We start from the raw sequence: 21,516 nt of genomic DNA on the forward strand, positions 1-21,516 counted from the left end.
TTAAACCTTCTTGATTTATTAGCATACATTTGTTTCATTAGAGCATCTTTAAAAATCTAGTGCATGCTAAATTAATTTAACACACACTAATCAACTTAGGTGGTTATTTTAGAAGCTCTGTTCTTGTTTGGACATCTGAAAACCAGGATTTAGATGTCCATATTGCATGGATGATCAAATCCCATAAAGCCAGGATGTGGATATATATAAAATTGCAGTACATCCATATGGTAAGGGGGAGTGATCTGCGTGTGTTTTGGGTGGTACTGGGGAGAAGCCAAAATATGGATGTCCAACTCCAATTGCAGAAGGGGAAGGGACGTCCATGTCCAAAAAGATGGACCATCTGTATTTAGACCTGGTACTTGACAAGTCCAGGTTACAGAAAGGTGATCCGATTGAGCACTTCTCAACTAGATGGAGTAAGAAAAATCACAGTAGGTATTTTTCTGTCTCTAGAGGGCTAACAATTTTTTTTTTAAGACAAGAATGTTACATACAGCTTCAGTGGGACTTGAACTGGCATCCACTGGTTGTTTGCACTGATTCTCAGGCAGATGCTGCCTGATCACCGCCGGATAACCCCCTGTGGTAATATTTTTCTGGAATTTTCAGTAGCTCTGGAAACACCACTCACCGGGGGTGGAACTACTGCCGGAGGCTGCATTAGGCCTGCAGTAGTTCCGATTTGCTGTGTGGCAAGCTCGTTACCATGCGGCAACCCTTTAGTAAAAGAGCCCCTTAGAGATCCTATGTACTTGACCCAAGTTTGCTTGAATTCAGATACAGTCTTCATCTCCACAACCTCCACTGAGTTGTTCTGTAAATTCATCAATCTTTCCAAAAGAAGTATTTCCATACATTACTCCCAAATCTATCCCTTTTCACCTATATCCTATGCCCTCTCCTTTCAGAGCTTTCCTTCAATTGAAGACTCACCTCCTGTGAATTCATCAATCTTTCCAAAAGAAGTATTTCCTTACATTACTCCCAAATCTGTCCTGTTTCATCTATATCCTATGCCCTCTCATTTCAGAGCTTTCCTTCAACTAAAAACTCACCTCCTGTGTATTTATGCCACAGAAATATTTAAATGTCTCTCTCCCCCCCCCCCCCCCCCCACCCTTTCTTCCAAAGTATAGATAATGAGATCTTTAAGTCTATCCCCTTACACTTTATGATGAAGATCACTGAACATTTTAGCAGCTGCTCTTCTGGACTGACTCCGCACTGTTTATGTGAAACTAATTTAAAAAAACACCATAAAATCAGGAAACAATTTGTGGGGAAAAAATGAAACTAACCAAATTTTTCTTACCTATGCATATCCCTACAACAAAAACCTCTAGGAATGTAATGAAGATGAGCTAACACAGTACATTACAGAAATATTTGAAAGAACCTACATTAAGGTTGTAATGGTATCAGTTTATTATTGAAATATGTAGCATGATATTTTGCTGGATCATACAGTATATAGCAATACAAAAATACAGCTTTAAAAATATATTTGAAGATGCAACTGGCTTTCATTCCAAAGCCCTCTTCCCCCTCCCATTGGGGAACATTTAAAAGACATTTAAAGGACAAAAGGTACAGCTGACCTCACCTTCCCCTTTTAACAAAAGACTTCTCAAGTAAGAGACTGGCTCAAGGTTAAATTGACTCTCTTCCTCTGATCAACACAACAAATAAGGCTGATCAACACAACAAATATCAAAGGTATCCAGTAGAGGCAAGGAGACAGGCAGGTGGGAAAGGTGTGAAATATAGCTACTAAAGACAAAGGACACCTGCTGGCTGCCCCAGACAAATCTTATCAGAATAAATTCAAGCAGGAAACCCTGCACTACAATAAACCATTTGTCAGCAAAATCCAGACAGCAAGTCTTGTGATGTCATAAGACATGAGACCAAAATACCACAATGCTTTGCAACTACTCCGGGTCGTGTGCAAACCAGGAAACCAAGACAAAGATTCACATGGCATGTCTTCCTGCAGCTTGCAAGAGTATAAAAGATAGAAGCTGCTCCAGACAAGCAGATGCTTCCCTTCAACTGCAACACAGATTCTTCTCTTCCTGGGATCTGTAGCCCACCTGCCTGCTATGAGGACCTCTTCTGCAAACATGTGCTTACCTCATGCTGTTCATACTATGTAACAAGGACTTGTAAGTAACATAACTTTTGATCTAGACCTGCTACTTTACTTTACTTAAGCACAGATTATCTGTAAAGATCTGTAAGACCTACCTCTCATTTGGTTTGCAATATTATTTACATGATTTGTATATTAAATCAACCTTTTTGAAGCTAAAAATACGGTCTCTTTGTGTTCTGAGTATATGGTATCTTTTAAAGTTATACTGATAGTGCATGGACACCTTTAAACTTAGTGCCATGCTCTGAGTACATGCTTTCAAATCTTGCAGTACAGAATACTGCATTTCAACAGAGATATATACTTAATTTATTTAATTTATTGCAATATTGCAATTATCACCTTTGGTGATTGGTGGAGAAATTAATATCCTAAAACTTATAAATACAGCGCCTGCTCTTAAATTATAAACAGTAGCGAGTGCTCTAGAGCTCTTTCCCCCAAGTAAATCATTTCTTGTAACAAGGTAAGTAGTGATGTGTGCATATACACACAGGGGCTTATTAGCAAGTAAAATAGAACATCTTGGAAAGTATAAGAAAAGTGTTATAAACCAACAAGATACTATCAAGTAGGCAAGACACTAAAAAGGAAAGGGAGAGGGGAAGAACGGGACAGGGAGGAGATAAGTCACTGATAATTTTATGGGCCTTCCCATCTTGGTACTGTGAACTAAGATATGGTTCACCTCAGGTGCTTTCTTGAAGTGGGTCATTATTGGAGTCTGGAACACCTGGTGAATTCCATATTGATAAGAGTATAGAACGTTGAATCCAAACATTATCTTCTTTATTGGGGTGTGATAAATAAGATATAATAAACCTAAGTGTCACGGAACCCAGGATGGTGAGCCCTTGGGCTGCAACCAGGTTGCAGCAGACAAGTCCTCTGGGGAGGCGCAGAGCAGAGGCGAACCAGGCACTGAATACACACAGGATACCAGACATGGCAAATAGATAGCACACTCAAGACAAGCAACAAGCACCACCAGAAAAGGGAAATAGACCACTCAGGCGGGCCTCACGGCCAATCCGGAACCCACTCGTACAGAGTCCATGCGTATGGGCCTCCTGGCCGAACTGGAACCGATTCATACCAGAGGGAAGGGAAAAGAAACAGAACAGAATCTCTTGAACAAGTACTACTCAAGCAGTGCACACACGCTGCACTAAACAGAGCCACAAACAAGGGGTCAAAAGACCCTACACAGGCACAAAGAAACTAAAGGGTAAAAGACAACCCCACTTAGACTCACATGGTAAAAGCCACAAGTAAAAGATAAGAAAACCACACAGGAGGCAGCACAGGACTGGGCTTAGAACCACAGCTATAAATGAAAAGTCCTAACCAAGTCAAACAGACATTGCAGAGAGGTTGCACAGGACTGGGCTAGTAGTCCCAGCTAAACAGAAGAACCACCTACTCAAGCACAAACAGAACCAAACAGAGAGGACACTCAGGGCTGTGCTAGATCCACAGCTATAAACGAATAATCCTAACCAAGTCAAACAGAAATCACACAGAGAGGTAGCTCAAGGCTGAGCTAGTAGTCTCAACTAAACGTAAGAGCTGTCCACTCATGCCACACAGAGAGGCAGCTCAAGGCTGAGCTAGTAGTCACAGCAAACAGAAGCACCACCCACTCAAACAGAATCAAACAGAGAGGATGCACAGGACTGTGCTAGTAGACAGCTAAACAGAAGAGCTGTCCACTCGTGCCACACAGAGAGGCAACTCAAGGCTGACCTACTAGTCACAGCAAACAGAAGAACCACCCACTCAAACAGAATCAAACAGAGAGGATGCACAGGACTGTGTTAGTAGACAGCTAAACGGAAGAACAGCCCACTTGTGCCGCACAGAGAGACTGCTCAAGGCTGCACTAGTAGTCACAGCTAAACGAAAAAGCAATCCACTCAAATACAACCAGAAACCTCACAAAGAGAACTCAACCAGAAAGCACACAGGAAAAACTCAAGACAAGGCCACACAGAGGAACACTCAAGGCTATGCCATACAGGACTCAAGGATAAGGGAAGCCACTCATGAGGGAACACTCTAAGCTGTACCATACAGCACTCATGGAAAAGGGAAGCCACTCAAAGTAATACTCAGGCACTCAGGGAAAAGGGAAGCCATTCATAGGAATACACTAGGCTGTGCCACACAGCACTCAAGGGAAAATGGAAGTCACTCATAGTAATTAGACTCTGGAATTCGTTGCCGAAGAACGTGGTACGGGCGGTTAGCTTGACGGAGTTTAAAAAGGGGTTAGATAGATTCCTAAAGGACAAGTCCATAGACCGCTATTAAATGGACTTGGAAAAATTCCGCATTTTTAGGTATAACTTGTCTGGAATGTTTTTACGTTTGGGGAGCGTGCCAGGTGCCCTTGACCTGGATTGGCCACTGTCGGTGACAGGATGCTGGGCTAGATGGACCTTTGGTCTTTCCCAGTATGGCACTACTTATGTACTTATGTACTTATGTACTTATGAACACTCTAGGCTGTACCATACAGCACTCAAGGGTAAAGGGAAGCCACCTATAGGAATACACAAGGCTGTGCCACACAGCACTCAAGGGAAAAGGGAAGCCACTCATAGGAACACTCTAGGCTGTACCATACAGCACTCAAGGGTAAAGGGAAGCCACCTATAGGAATACACAAGGCTGTGCCACTCAGCACTCAAGAGTCAAGGGAATCTACTCACAAGAATACACAAGGCTGGCCATACAGGACTTAAAGGTAAAGGGTAGTCACTCATAAGAATACATAAGGCTGTAGCACAGAGTCAAATAACAGACACTAGAAACAAAGGGAAAAGCAAGCAAACAGGGAAAGCTGCCATTATATATACAAATCAGATAGGGAGCAATGCTCACAAGAATCGGAAGACAGACACAGCAGACAAAGAGTTAAAGTAGGCTAAAGAGAAAGGCTGCTTCTAAAACACAAATCAGCAAGAGGCAGGGCTTACACTGCAGTCAAAGGTTTAAAGCAAACAAAGGGAAAAACAAACAATGTTCTTACCAGAACTCAGCCAGGAAGAGAAAGGAAAGGCAGGCAGAGAATGAGCACACCTAGCTGCATGGGAGCAAGGCAATCAAGGAAAGCAGCTGGGCTGGCAACAACCGGCTCTCTGAACAGTGAAAGGTAACAAGGGAAACCACACAAGGAAACAGAACAGGCTTAGGCTGGAGAGCCTAGATAACAAGAAAAGAATCTATTCAGGTTCAAACCAGAACCACACATAGAAAAACAGAACAGGGCTTTGCTTGGAAGCAAAGGTAACAGGCTAGTAATCCATGTAGGTTTAAAGCAGAACAACACACACAGAGAAACAGAAGAGGGCTTTGCTTGAGAGCAAACCTAACAGGAAAGTAATCCATACAGATTCAAACCAAAACCACTCCCACAGGGCTCAAGGCTGTGCCCAAAGGCACAGCATAACAAGAAGACCAGTTCCCTCAGAATCACACAACAGTACAACAAGAAAAAGGAAAATAGACCTGTTGCAAAGGCAACGCAGGAAAGCTCCCTGGGTCCTTATAAAGGAGTAGGCTGATGATGTCACAAGTAGGAAATGAAGCAGGGAGACCAAAGCGAGGCTTGGCTTCAGGGACACCAAAACGAGGCTTGGCTAACAAGAACAACAACAGGAAAAAAGCAAGACTGGAGAGGTCACAGAGCTAGATACAGAGAAACAGTAGGTCTGAACATAAGGGCATGGCCACAACACTAAGAGACTGTGTCCACAGTTTTCTCTGAGGAGGGACAGATGCCAGAAATAGTGACTATTGCTCAAATGGGTTCAGTTTGTGTTGAACAGTAAGAGGCATTTATTTCAGTAGGAGATACAGTGGTGGAAATAAGTATTTGATCCCTTGCTGATTTTGTAAGTTTGCCCACTGACAAAGACATGAGCAGCCCATAATTGAAGGGTAGGTTATTGGTAACAGTGAGAGATAGCACATCACAAATTAAATCCGGAAAATCACATTGTGGAAAGTATATGAATTTATTTGCATTCTGCAGAGGGAAATAAGTATTTAATCCCTCTGGCAAACAAGACCTAATACTTGGTGGCAAAACCCTTGTTGGCAAGCACAGCGGTCAGACGTCTTCTGTAGTTGATGATGAGGTTTGCACACATGTCAGGAGGAATTTTGGTCCACTCCTCTTTGCAGATCATCTCTAAATCATTAAGAGTTCTGGGCTGTCGCTTGGCAACTCGCAGCTTCAGCTCCCTCCATAAGTTTTCAATGGGATTAAGGTCTGGTGACTGGCTAGGCCACTCCATGACCCTAATGTGCTTCTTCCTGAGCCACTCCTTTGTTGCCTTGGCTGTATGTTTTGGGTCATTGTCGTGCTGGAAGACCCAGCCACGACCCATTTTTAAGGCCCTGGCGGAGGGAAGGAGGTTGTCACTCAGAATTGTACGGTACATGGCCCCATCCATTCTCCCATTGATGCGGTGAAGTAGTCCTGTGCCCTTAGCAGAGAAACACCCCCAAAACATAACATTTCCACCTCCATGCTTGACAGTGGGGACGGTGTTCTTTGGGTCATAGGCAGCATTTCTCTTCCTCCAAACACGGCGAGTTGAGTTCATGCCAAAGAGCTCAATTTTTGTCTCATCTGACCACAGCACCTTCTCCCAATCACTCTCGGCATCATCCAGGTGTTCACTGGCAAACTTCAGACGGGCCGTCACATGTGCCTTCCGGAGCAGGGGGACCTTGCGGGCACTGCAGGATTGCAATCCGTTATGTCGTAATGTGTTACCAATGGTTTTCGTGGTGACAGTGGTCCCAGCTGCCTTGAGATCATTGACAAGTTCCCCCCTTGTAGTTGTAGGCTGATTTCTAACCTTCCTCATGATCAAGGATACCCCACGAGGTGAGATTTTGCGTGGAGCCCCAGATCTTTGTCGATTGACAGTCATTTTGTACTTCTTCCATTTTCTTACTATGGCACCAACAGTTGTCTCCTTCTCGCCCAGCGTCTTACTGATGGTTTTGTAGCCCATTCCAGCCTTGTGCAGGTGTATGATCTTGTCCCTGACATCCTTAGACAGCTCCTTGCTCTTGGCCATTTTGTAGAGGTTAGAGTCTGACTGATTCACTGAGTCTGTGGACAGGTGTCTTTCATACAGGTGACCATTGCCGACAGCTGTCTGTCATGCAGGTAACGAGTTGATTTGGAGCATCTACCTGGTCTGTAGGGGCCAGATCTCTTACTGGTTGGTGGGGGATCAAATACTTATTTCCCTCTGCAGAATGCAAATAAATTCATATACTTTCCACAATGTGATTTTCCGGATTTAATTTGTGATGTGCTATCTCTCACTGTTACCAATAACCTACCCTTCAATTATGGGCTGCTCATGTCTTTGTCAGTGGGCAAACTTACAAAATCAGCAAGGGATCAAATACTTATTTCCACCACTGTAACTGGGTAGGAGAAGCTCCTTTCTGGTTATCTCCCACTAACCAGATGCTCCCTGGATTTTCAGGGAGACCAGGGAGACCACCAAAGCACTATCTGGTTAGTGCCGGGGCAGTCCAACAGAGTCAGGTTGCTATGTTAACCAGGTAGCTAGCTGGTACCACAGTTGACTGTTGGTGGTATCTGGGTAACTCCTGGCAGGACGCTGACTGCCCATGTGTACTGAATATTGTGCCACAATTCAGCTGCTGCTGGCCAGCATTTAAACAAACTGACCATAGCTGGTGAATGTTATCCCCCATAATATGGAGGCAGCTGGATGCTCCTTTTGAACAAGGCAATGTATTCACAACAAACATCCTTAATAAGAACACATATATGCCAGGGTCTGTTCAGTTCTGTGCATCTCTGAGTTAGCTTTCACTGAACAAGAACATAGATCTGTATGATGTGTGGCAGGAAGTTTCTCTATAGTTTGCTGCATTCAGAGGATAATTTTAGAGGTTCAGGAGCAAGATGGTGGCATATACCCGAAGGAGCTCAGCAATCTTTGCTTTGTGGCTTCTTTTCAGATTTCCTGACTGAAGAAATATGCTCTGCAAAAGGAAAGGGTTTCTGAGAGCAGGGCCATAGCAACATATAGCTGTGTCCTATGCACCTTGCCCATCCAATCTCCCCAACAGCATCTATCCCTCTCCCAAAAGCCTCCCCTGAGAATCGTCCCCCCTGGAATCTCTCAAGCACCTCCAGCTCCCTCCCAAAAGCTTTAGTAAAAGACCCCCCTCATAGAAGAAAATAAAAAGCGTGAAAGTGCTGATCCAACAGGCCCTGGTCTGTCTCTGAAACAGAAGTGCCCCAAAAAATGGCAAACTGGACTTAAGATTGTGGCAAATTAAAGGCATCATACAACAGGTATGTTTTAAGATGGGCCTTAAATTGAAAAAAACAATGGTTCTAACTGTAAAGAAGGGTGAAGGACGAAGGGCATTCTACAGTGTTGGATCCACTACACTGAAAATTGTTGTTCGAATAGAATCAAATACAATCTGCTGAAGAGACAGTAATAACCAACTGATTTTGAGAAAAGGACCGAAGCATGTGAGATGGAATATAAGGTACAAGCAAACAAGAAAGATACAATGGATGACCACTATGATGAACTTTATGAACAAGAACTAAAATCTTGAATATAATTCTATGATTAATAGGGAGCCAATGAGCTTCTTTAAGTAAAGGGGTCACATGACTGTATCTCTTAGAACCTGTAAATAATTTAATTGCTGCATTTTGTATGAGCTGCAAATGTCTAAGATCCTTCACCCAACAGCTGTATGATTAATAACACATTACAGTAGTCTAGAGAGTTACTGATGAAAGTGTGTATTAATGTATGAAGAGCTACTGGATGTAATAATGGTTTAATTGAATGAAGTAGACATAATTTAAATAAACATTTTTAACCACTGTTTAAATATGCAGTGAGAAAGATAAACCCAAATCAATAGTAACTCCAAGAATTTCACTGACTGAACAATGGTAATGAAACCCCCCACTATCGATAACTGTAAAGATAGTGGTGAAAAAGGAAGGCTGTAGATTTTTCAAGATTCAACTTTAATTTGTTATTCAATAGCCAATCTGAAATAGTATGGATCTTTTGATTAAAAGCTTGAATAGCTAGGGTCAGATACATCAAGACAAGAAATAATCAGCATAAGCAAATGAAATGATTCCAAATGACTGTATTAACGTGAGTAATGGGGACAAAATATATTAAATAAAGTGGATGCTAAAATAGCCCCTTGAGGGTCCCTGCAGGTGAAAGAATAAGCTTGTGACTGAGTTCCCTGAAACTGCACAGTATAAGACCGACCTTCAAGATACGATGTGAACCATTTGAGAGCCATTCCTGCAATATCTATGGAGTGCAACCTAGCAAGCAGTAGCGAGTGATCGACTGCCTCAGTGCTGATGATGCTGTTGGTGATCTTCCTGGATACAATCTGGACTGCACTGGTGAGGATTAACGACATGTCTAATGTTTTAGTTAAAGTGGTTGCTGAGGTGAAAATAAATATGAGGATGCTGACTCAGTACTTTAGTGGAGAACTTGGTGAAGTGAAGGGGAAACTGACTACTATGAAACAAAGGTGGCAGAAAGTTCCGGTAGAGTTGGTAAAAGATAAAGTTATGGTCCATTATCAACTGAATCAAATACAGAATAAACACAGAAGTTTGAATCTGCTGGGCTAGGCACCATGGGAACTTCTGAAGAAATATTTGTTAGAAATTCTCCAGTTCTCTGATGCTAGGTTTTCTCCCATTAGAAAGATGTAATATTTACCTGTGAGATCTGAGGATAAGGTTGCACGGACATCATTGTCAGGTAGCTTGGATGTGTCGGCACTGTTGGAACAGAATGTTTTTGATGAGATACAAAGAGCCAAAACTATACTTTTGTCATTCATAAGTTTTGTTTATGGGTCAGAAGATCTGGGTTGTTCCTGATGTGACTAGACAAACTCAGCTCCATAGAAAATGTTTCTATCAATGTGCCAAGAGACTCATCTATTGGTGCATCACTTGTACAGCATTATCCTTATAAATGTGTTATTACCTATGTTAACAACAGATATGTCTTTTTTGGGCCAGAACAGCAAATGTTTTTCTAGAAGCTAAAAAGGAACTGTCATAAAGGCTGGTATATACTGTTTCTTTCATATCTTTGGTGGGTGGGAGGGGGTCAGAGGCCACTGGGGGAGTAAGGAGGGGTCATGCCTTAATCCCGCCAGTGGTCATCTGGTCATTTAGGGCACCTGTTTATGAATTAGTTGTGATTGAAACAGGTCCAGACCAAAACATCTAACTTTTAGCCCTGGATGTTTTTGCTTTGTTCCATTATGGTAGAAAAACGTCCAAGTTGTGGGAACATCCAAATCCCGCCCCTGACACGTCCCCCTTGTGATTTGGATGTAGTACAGATGAACTGCATAGAAAAACATCTTAAAATGCGTTTCAAAAATCGTAATGTCGACATTTTTGCAAGAAAAACATCCATCTGCCGCTTTTTGGATGTTTTTCTGTTTTATGTGGCTGTACAAAATATCAGCACAAAAGCAGCCAAAATCACAAGTAAATATGCTGCTGCTTCCATTTTCGCCAGCTCAGGAACAGGTATAAATGTACGTAACTGAAATATGTGCACAGGTATGTATTTTATAACTTGCACACATACTTCATGACTGCACCTATGCTCCAGAGAAACATGCCTATACTCAGGTCACCTAACTATGCAGCTACTTGTCATAGTACATATTTATATGTGGAGGGGGGAGAGGGAGGGGTAATTTTATAGAGACATTTTACACATACATACTGGCATATACACATAAAAGATTATTTATAAATGTGTCAGAGCAATGTGCAGTCTACTGTCTACAAAGAGGAACATTCTTGAATCCCTGCTCCTAAGTAATCCACATTATACGAAGTAATGGGGAATGGCCTCTCCTGTTTAGTCACAGGCAGGAGGAGTCACCAACACAAATTTGGAGGGAACTATAAAGGATCTGGCAAGCCAATGTCCAGGGTTGTCCTTCCACAGGAGTCCAAAGAGTAAGGAGAGGCTGTCTGAGCCTGGGTGCTGCTTATGTGACCTAGTTGACCAGTAACGTAAGGAGAGCAGTTACCTCAAGCTGTCAGGGTTGAACAAGCAGCAAATTGCAAGCAGGAAAGAGGTTTCCTGATCAAGGTGAGTCTGAGGAAACAGCAACAGAAGAGTCAGTGTACCAAGGGAGAGGTAACTATCTATAGATCTGTTGGGAAATGAGTACAAATGAAAAAGCAGGGATGTGCTCTGCCCCCCCCCCCCCCCAATTAGTTAGTCATAATTTTAAATACAGTTTTCACAATTTTCATTGTTTTCACATATTTGGGGGGTTTTTGCACACTGTTGCATTTTTTTATAAGATAGTGTTACCTGGTGGCTACAGTAGTTTTGGCACCGGATAAAATCTGGATATTAAGAATGTTCTTTAAAAATAGGAAAAAGACCTTTAAGGGTTTAAAAATCCAAATGTTCCCTGATGTCTCAAGAGATACCCAGAAAAGACGTCAGCAATTTCTTCAAATGAAATCAGAAGTGCTTCAGCTAGGAGCTACATTCTTCTTAAGATATCCTTGCAAATGTGTGATCAGATACCGATCAATTAAATATGTTTATTATGAACCTTCTCAGCTTGCAGCTTTTATAACATCTAAACGAAATTCTGGGGGATGATTTACCCACTATTTGCTTTTGTATTGTAAAATAGGATTTTGCCACGTTTGATATAAATATATTCATAATTTCCTTGATCTCCATTGTTTAGGAATCTTGGACTCAAGATTGTGGCTTGAGTAACGTTAATAGAAATGATTTTCCTTTTTATTATTACTTAACTGTACATTTCTAAATAACCAAACTTTTCTGTACAAGTGATTTAATTGCTTGTTTGATAGTAGAAATGAATAAATAAATAAATAAATAAATAAGATAGTGTTACTTTCTAATTACCCATTAAACTCCCTTTGTTGCTCCCTGTCACTCCTTCCCTTCCCCCACCCCACCCTTACCTTTCCGTCAAGACTATCATTTGAATGCTTTTCAGGTTTCACTGTATATATATTTTAATACTGGCATCTTTTGCGCACATCTGACTTGAAGAGGGCTCTGCCTTTGAAAGCTTGTCAAAATATGTATTAAGTTAGTCCAGTACAAAGGTATCACCTTATTTTCCTTTCTTTTGTATTTTTATTTATTATATATATATAATATTTTAGGCGCTCAAATGAACCGAATACACACCAATGAACGCTCGCCCCTAGAAACATTACTAAAGGTTGTAGGAAGGTGCATCCCTAGCTTCCTAGTCAGAATATTGAATACATTTGCCTGTTAACTGAACATCTGTTATGCTTGCACTCATAGCAAGTGGATCACCCAGAGCATACCTCAACCTAGGAGACATTCTCCTCTTTGGTAGAGAGTCTAAAGGAGAGATCTTGTATTTTGTGCAGTGTACACACTGTTGGCAAGGGAAGTTTCTGTCTAAGGAGATCCTCAGAGGAAGAGAGACAGGAGAGAAGGGTACCTACCCGGGAACCAACAGGAGAGGAGAATCAGGTGGGAGAAGCACAGGAACTCTGATTGCAAAGACTTTGAACAACTAGTACTTTTTTTGTCTTGTCTTTAGATTTTGCCTGCCTGAAAGACTGTAGATATTAAGGAGTCCTTTTACTAAGCGGCATGCTTACTGAGCGGGAAAATGCAATACTATGCTACTATGGGGCAGGGCCGCCGAGAGGTTCCCTGCCTCCAAGGGGGGCCCGGCAACAGGGTCTCTCTCTCTCTCCTGCTCCTGACGGTACCCAAGTGATTGCGTCCTGACAGGAGCAAGAGAGAGAAAACTCTGGCGCTGGGCCCCCCTTAGAGGCTGGGAAGGAGCAGACACAGGGCTTTGGGGCCTCTGGCTTGGCTGGCGGGGGTCCCCAGGCCCCACCAGCAGAAGAAGACTTCCTCCAGTGCTCTTCACTCTGCCGCACTGCCTGCCCTGTGGCTGCTTTTCTCCTTGTGTCGCGCATGCTCAGTTTTGATGAAATTGAGCATGTGCGATGTGAGGGGAAAAGTAGCCACAAGGGCAGGGCAGGCAGTGCGGCGGAGTGAAGAACAGTGCTAGAGGAAGGCTTCTTCTGCTGGCGGGGCCTGGGGACACCCCACCAGCCAAAGTATGTGGAGTTGCAGGGGGGTGGGGGCGACAGCTGTGGTGATCTGGGGGGGGTGGCAGTAGCAGCCCTGCCCTGCTCAGTCTCTTGGCAGCCCTGCCATGGGGCGTAATCAGCCATCCCACAGCAGTATTGGTATCTGCGCATGCTTCCCATGTGCTAAAAATTACTTTTTATTTTTTAGCACTGGGGCATGTTTGGGGGGCGGAGAGTCAGCGTGCCCAGTGCTAATCAGTTAGTGCAGCTACATTGCCACATGCCTACTGATTAGTGCATAAGCCCTTTCTGCCTACTCAATAGGTGTTGGTAAAGGCTCACATGCTAATTGGTTAGAGAGTGGCCATTAACTGAGGAAATGAAAAGTCAGCCATTTACAGCTATGCTAAAAGTGGTCTCAGTGCACAGGGAAAACCATGTGCTAGTCATAGCGCAGTCCACCTTTCAGCACAGCTTAGTAAAAGGGCCCCTTAATTTGGGGGGAATGACCTAATAAATATGTTTCTACTTATAAGTACTATTTTTGTCCTTTCAGGGTTTATTAATTTTTTTTATATTTGCCTTGAGTCTTTAATAATTTTCCTCTTATTTGAGCTCTGAGCTCAATCTCTCCCCACTCCATGTTTTTTTTTCTCTGTTTGTTTTAGGTGCTCTGTTCTGAAGTTTAGTGTATTTTTTTTTCCTAATTAAAGAGACAGACACTCGTATAAATTTTTTTGTGCAGCATCTCATCAGTGAGACGTCACATACATAAAATTACTATTTGAGGAGTCCTTTACAACACCACGGTAGAGCTACCGTGGCATTGTCGTGCACCAAACTGAGACAACTGCAGGAGCCCAGTGATAGTTCCCCACCCCCAGTGCGCACTATTTCCAGTGTGACAAAAATATTTTTTATTTTTGTAGCACTGGGGCTTACCCACCGGATTAGAGCAGAAGCCCTTACCATCACCTAAATAGGTGGCAGTAAGGCCCCCCCCCCCCCAGAAATGGCCGCGCACCAATCCCTGTGATTAGCACAGGGCCGTTTCTTTGTTTTGGCTGAAAACAACCTTTTACCCGTTGCGGTAAACGGGGGCCCCCTTTTATCACAGCTTGGTAAAAGGGGCCCTAAGAGAGGAAAGATGTTTTTTTTTGCTTTGTTTACCTCTGTCATAGCATTCAAAAAGCTGTTTTGCCTAGCTGAATCACAACCTAGAGAATATTACCCTTATCAGCCTCGGTCTGCACACAGTGACAGAGTTCTACCACAGTTCTTCCTGCGCTTTACATCTGTCAACCAGTACGAAACACCACCAAGTACTTTACCATCTAATGCCTATGTTTACTAAGCGGTGCTATGGGCGCGTTAGCATTTTACGCGTGTTAAACGCTAACGCGCCCATAGAAATGTATAGGTGTGTTAGCGTTTAACGTGCCTTAAATTTACAGGCGCGTTAAAAACGCTAATGCACCTTAGTAAACATGCCCCTAAGTCAGCAATTCTACTGCAAATCAAAGCCTTAATTCTTCCATGACTACTGTGAAACATTCAATACAAATATTCAATTTTTAAAAACCCAGCTTTTCACCTGCTTTGTAGAAAGGGTCTGTATATGCTCCCTATAAATCAGATCTCAAAAAATGTATAAAATATTTGTTGCCACCTACCTATTATAATAAGATTAAACTGTAGCCCTAGTTTCTCTGAATGCGCTGCCTTCTTTTTTCTGTTGAAGACTTCAGCCTCTAATAATCCTGATTCAGTTTGGAAAGCAGAGAGTTACACTTGGAATTCTTTTTTTCCAGCCTCCTTCGGATGCAGATGCAGAAGACAGGTAGGACATGGAACATTAAGCAGCATGGTGAGAATGCTGCTTAATGGCAAAGATAATAGAGAAAAAAAACATTAATATCTTTCACTCCATGCTGGGACCAGCTCTTTTTTTTTTTTTTTAATTTCCCTTCTGCTTCAGGATTGGCATTGTACCCCCGTGCAGGACCAAGTGATGTTTTCTTTCCCTCAGAAGAGGATTTCTGTTATATATACCATTCCTGCTGTGGATGAACCGTCCCTGGCCCCTGGGCAGGTGAGTGAAGTGATTGTTGGTAGATCTGTAGCTTTCATAAAAGGGCTCCTTTTACTAAGCTGTAGCAAGCAGTAGCACGTGTTTACCGCAGCTGAAAGGGCTTACCATGGGGCGCACTGAGGTGTCCCGCATTAATTTTGCAATGTGCACATGCAAATCATGCGCTAACAATATTTTATTTTTTAGTGCAGAGGGGGGCATGTTTGGGGGGGTGGAGCTTCCTACCTCAGCTCCTTGTAAAATGAGCCCAAAGAAAGATGTGCACATAAGTGCTCATTCTGTGGCTATAGTGGGTGCTTGAGCACTTGTCTCGGGGGGGGGGGGGGAGGGGGAGTAATTTGTGTTATACTTAGCAGGTTTCTATTTTTTTGTCTCGGTGGATGATGATGGTACATAGTGCAGCTCTTTGACAAATTAGCTCTGTCAGCTCCTGAACTAGTCTCTTTCTAGGTTTTTTTCTTTTGGGGTCTACATTTCTTCTGGATGGACAGCAGGAACAATGTAGTGTTTCTGGAAATACTTGGTAGTTTCCAGGTCACTTTACTTTCTCCCCCTACCCTGGAGGGGTTCTTCAGGTTTGAGGTGCCTCCATTCTATTTAATGAGAAGCTCTCTTCTGGTACATTTTTGTTTTCGCTACAACCAGTTGAGATGGGATAGTTTTGTATCTAGAGGGCAACATTCAGTGGTGTTGAGTCCCTTCCCTCATCCCCCTCCATTACATGAGGCCATCTTACTACAAACAGCAAGTATACTGCTTGTTCTACCTCTCTAAGCTATAATTTCTACAGCAATGTTCGTGGTTTCTATGTGGGCCAGAAATTTTTGCAGCACTATACTCTTTAATTTAATTTAAAATTTGCAATATCGCCTTTGTGCAATGGTACTATATCTGTGAATCTCATTGTTTCTCACTGACATGTATTTCTGTTTTGCTTTAAATTGTTATTTTTTTTTTTTTTTTTTATTTATAACCATTTAAATTTTTATAAGTGATAAAACAACTTGCTGGAAATACAGAGAAAGTAATATATAGGAATTATTTCAGTCAGGTAATTCTATTCTCTTCCTTAGACCACTAAATAGGGAGAGTGAAACAAGATAAGGAGATCAATTAAACAGTAAACAGAAAAAAAAACTGTGGTATTAACCTGATTATCCCCAGATATTACTCGTCTAATTCATTATTCCACATTGATCATCTGGTTGGCTTCTTCAAGGCCAATACGGTGTATAGTCAAATTATTTAATTGAAAAACCTACTTATTGTCCAATATTAGTTAGAAATAATACATCTGATTACATTCTTTCTCTTTTAAAAACCAGACGTTATTTAACAATAAATATACTTAAGTCTCTAATTCAAATCCCACTGATTAAAGTAATCCCAGTTTTCACAGGCTTCACTCCTTTTAAAGTAATAATTTGAGGAAATATTTCTGATGAAAACTTTAGGAGTCATACCCAGAACTCTGGGAAAAACAATAATCTCGATATTAATCATCTATAATAATATTCATTTTATTATTCAAAATTTCTGGTCTATTATCATAACAACGTCTTGCTCATGTAGAATCATTTGTTATATCAATTTTTTTACTCTCAAAGGGTTCAGTTGAATTTTCCATGTAACTCTCTAATAAATTATATCTGAAACAAAATTATTTACTGCCACCATTAGGTCCTGAAGCGCCTTCCAGATGGTATTCAATGTAACCTCCACAGGAGCAAAAAACTCCAAGCTGATTTCTCATAGGTGTTTAGGAGTGGTTCCGCCGTTTCAGCATATACCTCTAACTCACTCCTCCACTCCTTTGGGCATGGTGGTTGAATAATTCAAGAGCGATGGAGTTGTTTTTTCCAGCTCCTTTGCCGGCGCTAATCAAAGGACTCGCCAACCCTTTCATCTGTGGGTAATTCGTTGCGCAGCGGTCCCGCACTTGCTGCTCAGGGGATAAAACGCTGGCCATCAGCGGCTGACCGCCGGTTGTCCCCTTCCTCTCAGTTAAGGTAACTGCAATTGCAGAGAGGAAATTTACGTAAAGAAGACAAAACTTCAGAAGGCAGCTGGGCCGTTGGGCATACGAACTTCAGGCCACCATCTTACCACTCTCCCAGCTTTAAATTATTTTTAATTTTCTAGATTTGAGGCACTTTTATTTCTTATCTTACTTGCATTGCACTGTTGATTGGTGTCATTCTCTTGGTTCTCACTAATCAATAAAAGAAGGAAGTGGAGTACAAAGTCAACTTAAACAGTCCAAGAAGAATCTCACACTTATCACACCAACAGCATGATATCTGAGGCTGCCAACTGGATCCAGATTCACCCAACAGGATTGATCCAGCCCATTGGATGCAGGGACTTGTAGTCTTGCTTTTCTTAAGGAATGCAATAGGGAATCAGAACTACAAGTCCCTACAGGCATTAGGATACACCCAAGACTGGATCAAGTCTGTCAGGTGAATCTGGATCCAGTTGGCATCCTGAGTCATAGTGATCAGGGCTGACATTACGGGGTAAAAACTGGGCAAATTGTCCTGAGCCGCCATGCTACAGGGGTCCCCCCAAGCATATCTGAAGCTGAAGAAGATACAGCCTGCTGATTGGCACTGGGACCTCCTCCCACATTTCTATCCTGGGCCCCAGCATGTTTAACACCAACTCTGTTAGTGTTAGTTATGTTTTGAACCTATGTTAAACCTGACCACAGGAGCAGAACCCTCCACTCTATGTATCATCTGCTCCTGACCTCATGTTCTTCTATTCCAGATCTTAAATCCATCCAGTCAACAGTTTCTTGGAGATAAAAAGCTACTTGGACAGCCCTGCTTCCTCCCACTCTGGACTCTGCTTTCCTACAAAAGATGTCTTCTTGGAGTCTTACCACTACTGTCCATGGTAGCCATATTTATGTGGGCCCTGTACCGCTCCTTATGTAAGTTAATTTAACAGTAACAGCCTATAATATTTACACATCACACAGCTGGTTAGGTGAAGATAAGGTCTATCCAGTAATACATCCTAATAAAAAGCTTGGGAATTTATATAAAGCATAATTCACATCATTTCATAGCTGTGAATCTGAGAATGATACTTATTTCTACTCATATTGTGCTTCTCTCGTGGCATTAATTCATTTATAGTATTTCTTAGAATTCTGATTATGAGATTGTTTTTTATGCTAATCTTACTAGGAATGCTATAGTCTATTAATTTAATCTGTACTGGGTTATAAAATCTCTAGAATGTCTGAAACTTCTGCAACATGCCCTGGATATAAATTTGGATAAGTAGCTTGCCTGTGTCTGAACCTTTACTTCGTGATCCATTAATCTGTCATTTCCATACTGCTTTGCTAAAAATGAAATCCCATTTTGATAGTAATCCAAGCTTAAGCCAGGAAAAGAAGGGCCCAGTATGCAAAAGATCTAGGGACTTCATCAAGTGGCTTTATGGCCTTAACGCACTAGGAGTAGCCTAGTGGTTAGTGCAGTGGATTTTGATCCTGGGGAACTGAGTTCAATTCCCACTGCAGCTCCTTGTGACTCTGGGTAAGTCACTTAACCCTCCATTGCCCCTGGTACAAAATAAGTACCTGAATATATGTAAAACCACTTTGAATGTAGTTGCAAAAAATAAACCTCAGAAAGGTGGTATATCAAGTCCCATTTTCCTTTCGCTATTTGAGATTCTACATGGCATGTTGCTACTAGTTGAGATTCTACATGGAATGTTGCTATTCCACTAGCAACATTCCATGTAGAAGCTTGCCCTTGCAGATCAGCAACGCGGCTGCACAGGCTTCTGTTTCTGTGAGTCTGATGTCCTGCACGTACATGCAGGACGTCAGACTCACAGAAACAGAAGCCTGCGCAGCTGCGTTGCTGATCTGCAAGGGCAGGCTTCTACATGGAATGTTGGTAGTGGAGGAGTAACCTAGTGGTTAGTGCAGTGAACTTTGATCCTGGGGAACTGAGTTCAATTTCCACTACAGCTCTGTGTGACTCTGGGCAAGTCACTTAACCCTACATTGCCCCTGGTACAAAATAAGTACCTGAATATATGTAAAACCGCTTTGAATGTAGTTGCAAAAAAAACCTCAGAAAGGTGGTATATCAAGTCACATTTCCCATTAAGGAGTCCTTTTACTAAGCTGCGGTAAAAAGTGTCTGGCTTGTGGTAGTGTGGGCATGTGGACCATTTTTTTACCATGGCTGGGAAAAAGGTTTTTTTTTTTAAATGGGGGCAGTAAATGGCGGTGCGCTAAAATTAAAAGCAGTGTGCAGCTATTTACTGCCTGAGCCCTTACTGCCACCCATTGACTTAACAATAAGGGCTCATGCCTTAAACGCTCAGTAATCATTCAGTGCATGCCAATGTGGCTGTGCTTCTGATTACTACCAGGAACGCCCCCACGGTAGAAAACAGAAAAATATATTCTACCACGGGAAACGGCATGTGCCAATTACAAAATTACTGCCAGGTCGGCATGCTAACCAGGTGGTAATTTTGATTTTGGTGCATGCTGCCCGTATGGTAGCCCTACCACCGCTTAGTAAAAGGGCCCCTACAGGAATTAGCATATGCTAAATGCTAAAAGCCAATTCTATACGTATGAGCTTCTAGCATTTAACACACGCTGATTCCTGTAGGGACCCTTTTACTAAAGGCTTGCCATGTGGCAGTTTGGCACTATTGCTGGCTTTACGCAGGTGCCGGCAGTAGTAATGTCCACAACACACGCCATTTCCGGCGCTCCCAGAAATTGGCAATAATTTTTACCACAGGGGGTTATCAGGGGGCCCTTACCACAATCTCAATTGAAGGCAATAAGGACTCCCCTGGGAATGACAGCTCAGCAAATGCCTGTGTTTACTTACCACTAGGGTTACCATATTTTGTCCCCCAAAAGGGAGGACACATGCCCCGCCCCACCACACACCCCACCATGCCCCCTTTCACACCCACCCTGCCCCTTTCATGCCCTCGCTCCACCCCCCTGTCACATTTTCCCCTCTCCCCTGTCACACACCCCATCACTCCCCCTCTCCTTACCTTACTACTGCCCTGCATGCACCGATTCAAAATGGCCACCGAGAGTTGAAGTCTCACGAGGTCACGTCAACTCTCAGTGGCCATTTTGAATCGGCACCGAGATCAGGAACAGGAAGGATGCATGCAGGGCTGCGCTCCGGGCAGGAAAGAGGGGGCTCTTTCCTGCCCTGAAGGTGGAAGAAGTTACTAGACCACCAGGGCAGTAGTAAGTAAGGGGAGGGGAGGCTAGCAATCTGCCCGTTTGTCCGGATTTCTGGACAAACGGGCAGGCTGATGGGTGGGCCGTCCACCAGCTTACCTGTTTGTCCAGAAATCCGGACAAATGGGCAGATTGGCAAAACCCGCCCAGTTGCCTGGACATGTCCTCAAAAAGAGGACATGTCTGGGTAAATCCGAACATATGGTAACCCTACTTATCACACAGAAATTTCCTTTTTTGAGCTTTTTACCCATTGTGGTAAAAGGGGCATCGGCGCATGGCAAATCCACATGCTGACACTACTGCAAGGCCTCTTTTACCGCATCTTGGTGAAAGGGGCCCTTAATGTGCAGTAAGGTGCATTAAGGCCATAATGCTGCTTGATGTATTCCCCCTTATGCTCTTAAATTTGAGAGTTATGTTCATAAATAGGCCTCTTTGAAAATTTACTAGGGCTGAATGCATACATTTTTATTCAAAATTTCACCTAAACTCTTACATTTAGGAGCATAAAAAGTGGGTGGCAACAAGGATGAATTTAGGTTGGGGGAAAGAAGTTAGAAGCTTAACACTGATGTTCCATTCTAGGCTCATACATCTAGGCAGATGAATAGCAGGCCTAAATTTATGAGCATAACTTTTAAGCTCCTAAATTAAGATGAATTTTCAGCTTAAAAGTTCTGTTCCTAAGTCTGGCTGAAAATAGGACCCAAATTTAGGAGCTCAGCATTTTCTGAATATTAAGCCCAAAGTGTTTAAGGTGGTCTCTTTCCACAGATGCAGAATGGTAACCACAGACATATTGTATCTTCTCT

The 21,516-nt window shown here is 42.6% G+C and overlaps 1 protein-coding gene across 1 annotated transcript in view; it reads left to right on the top strand.

The window, feature by feature from the left end:
* Positions 1–11,227: 11,227 nt before the first annotated feature.
* Positions 11,228–21,516, top strand: part of LOC115471341 (suppressor of tumorigenicity 14 protein-like) — a 66,177-nt gene continuing 55,888 nt past the window's right edge. The window contains exons 1-4 of the mRNA XM_030205042.1: positions 11,228–11,364; positions 15,164–15,192; positions 15,331–15,453; positions 18,217–18,382. Coding sequence (XP_030060902.1) covers positions 15,364–15,453; positions 18,217–18,382 — 256 coding nt within the window. The 5' untranslated portion in view covers positions 11,228–11,364; positions 15,164–15,192; positions 15,331–15,363. The remainder of the gene's footprint in view (positions 11,365–15,163; positions 15,193–15,330; positions 15,454–18,216; positions 18,383–21,516) is intronic.

Source organism: Microcaecilia unicolor, chromosome 5 (assembly GCF_901765095.1).
Source record: "Microcaecilia unicolor chromosome 5, aMicUni1.1, whole genome shotgun sequence".
NCBI lineage: Eukaryota > Metazoa > Chordata > Amphibia > Gymnophiona > Siphonopidae > Microcaecilia > Microcaecilia unicolor.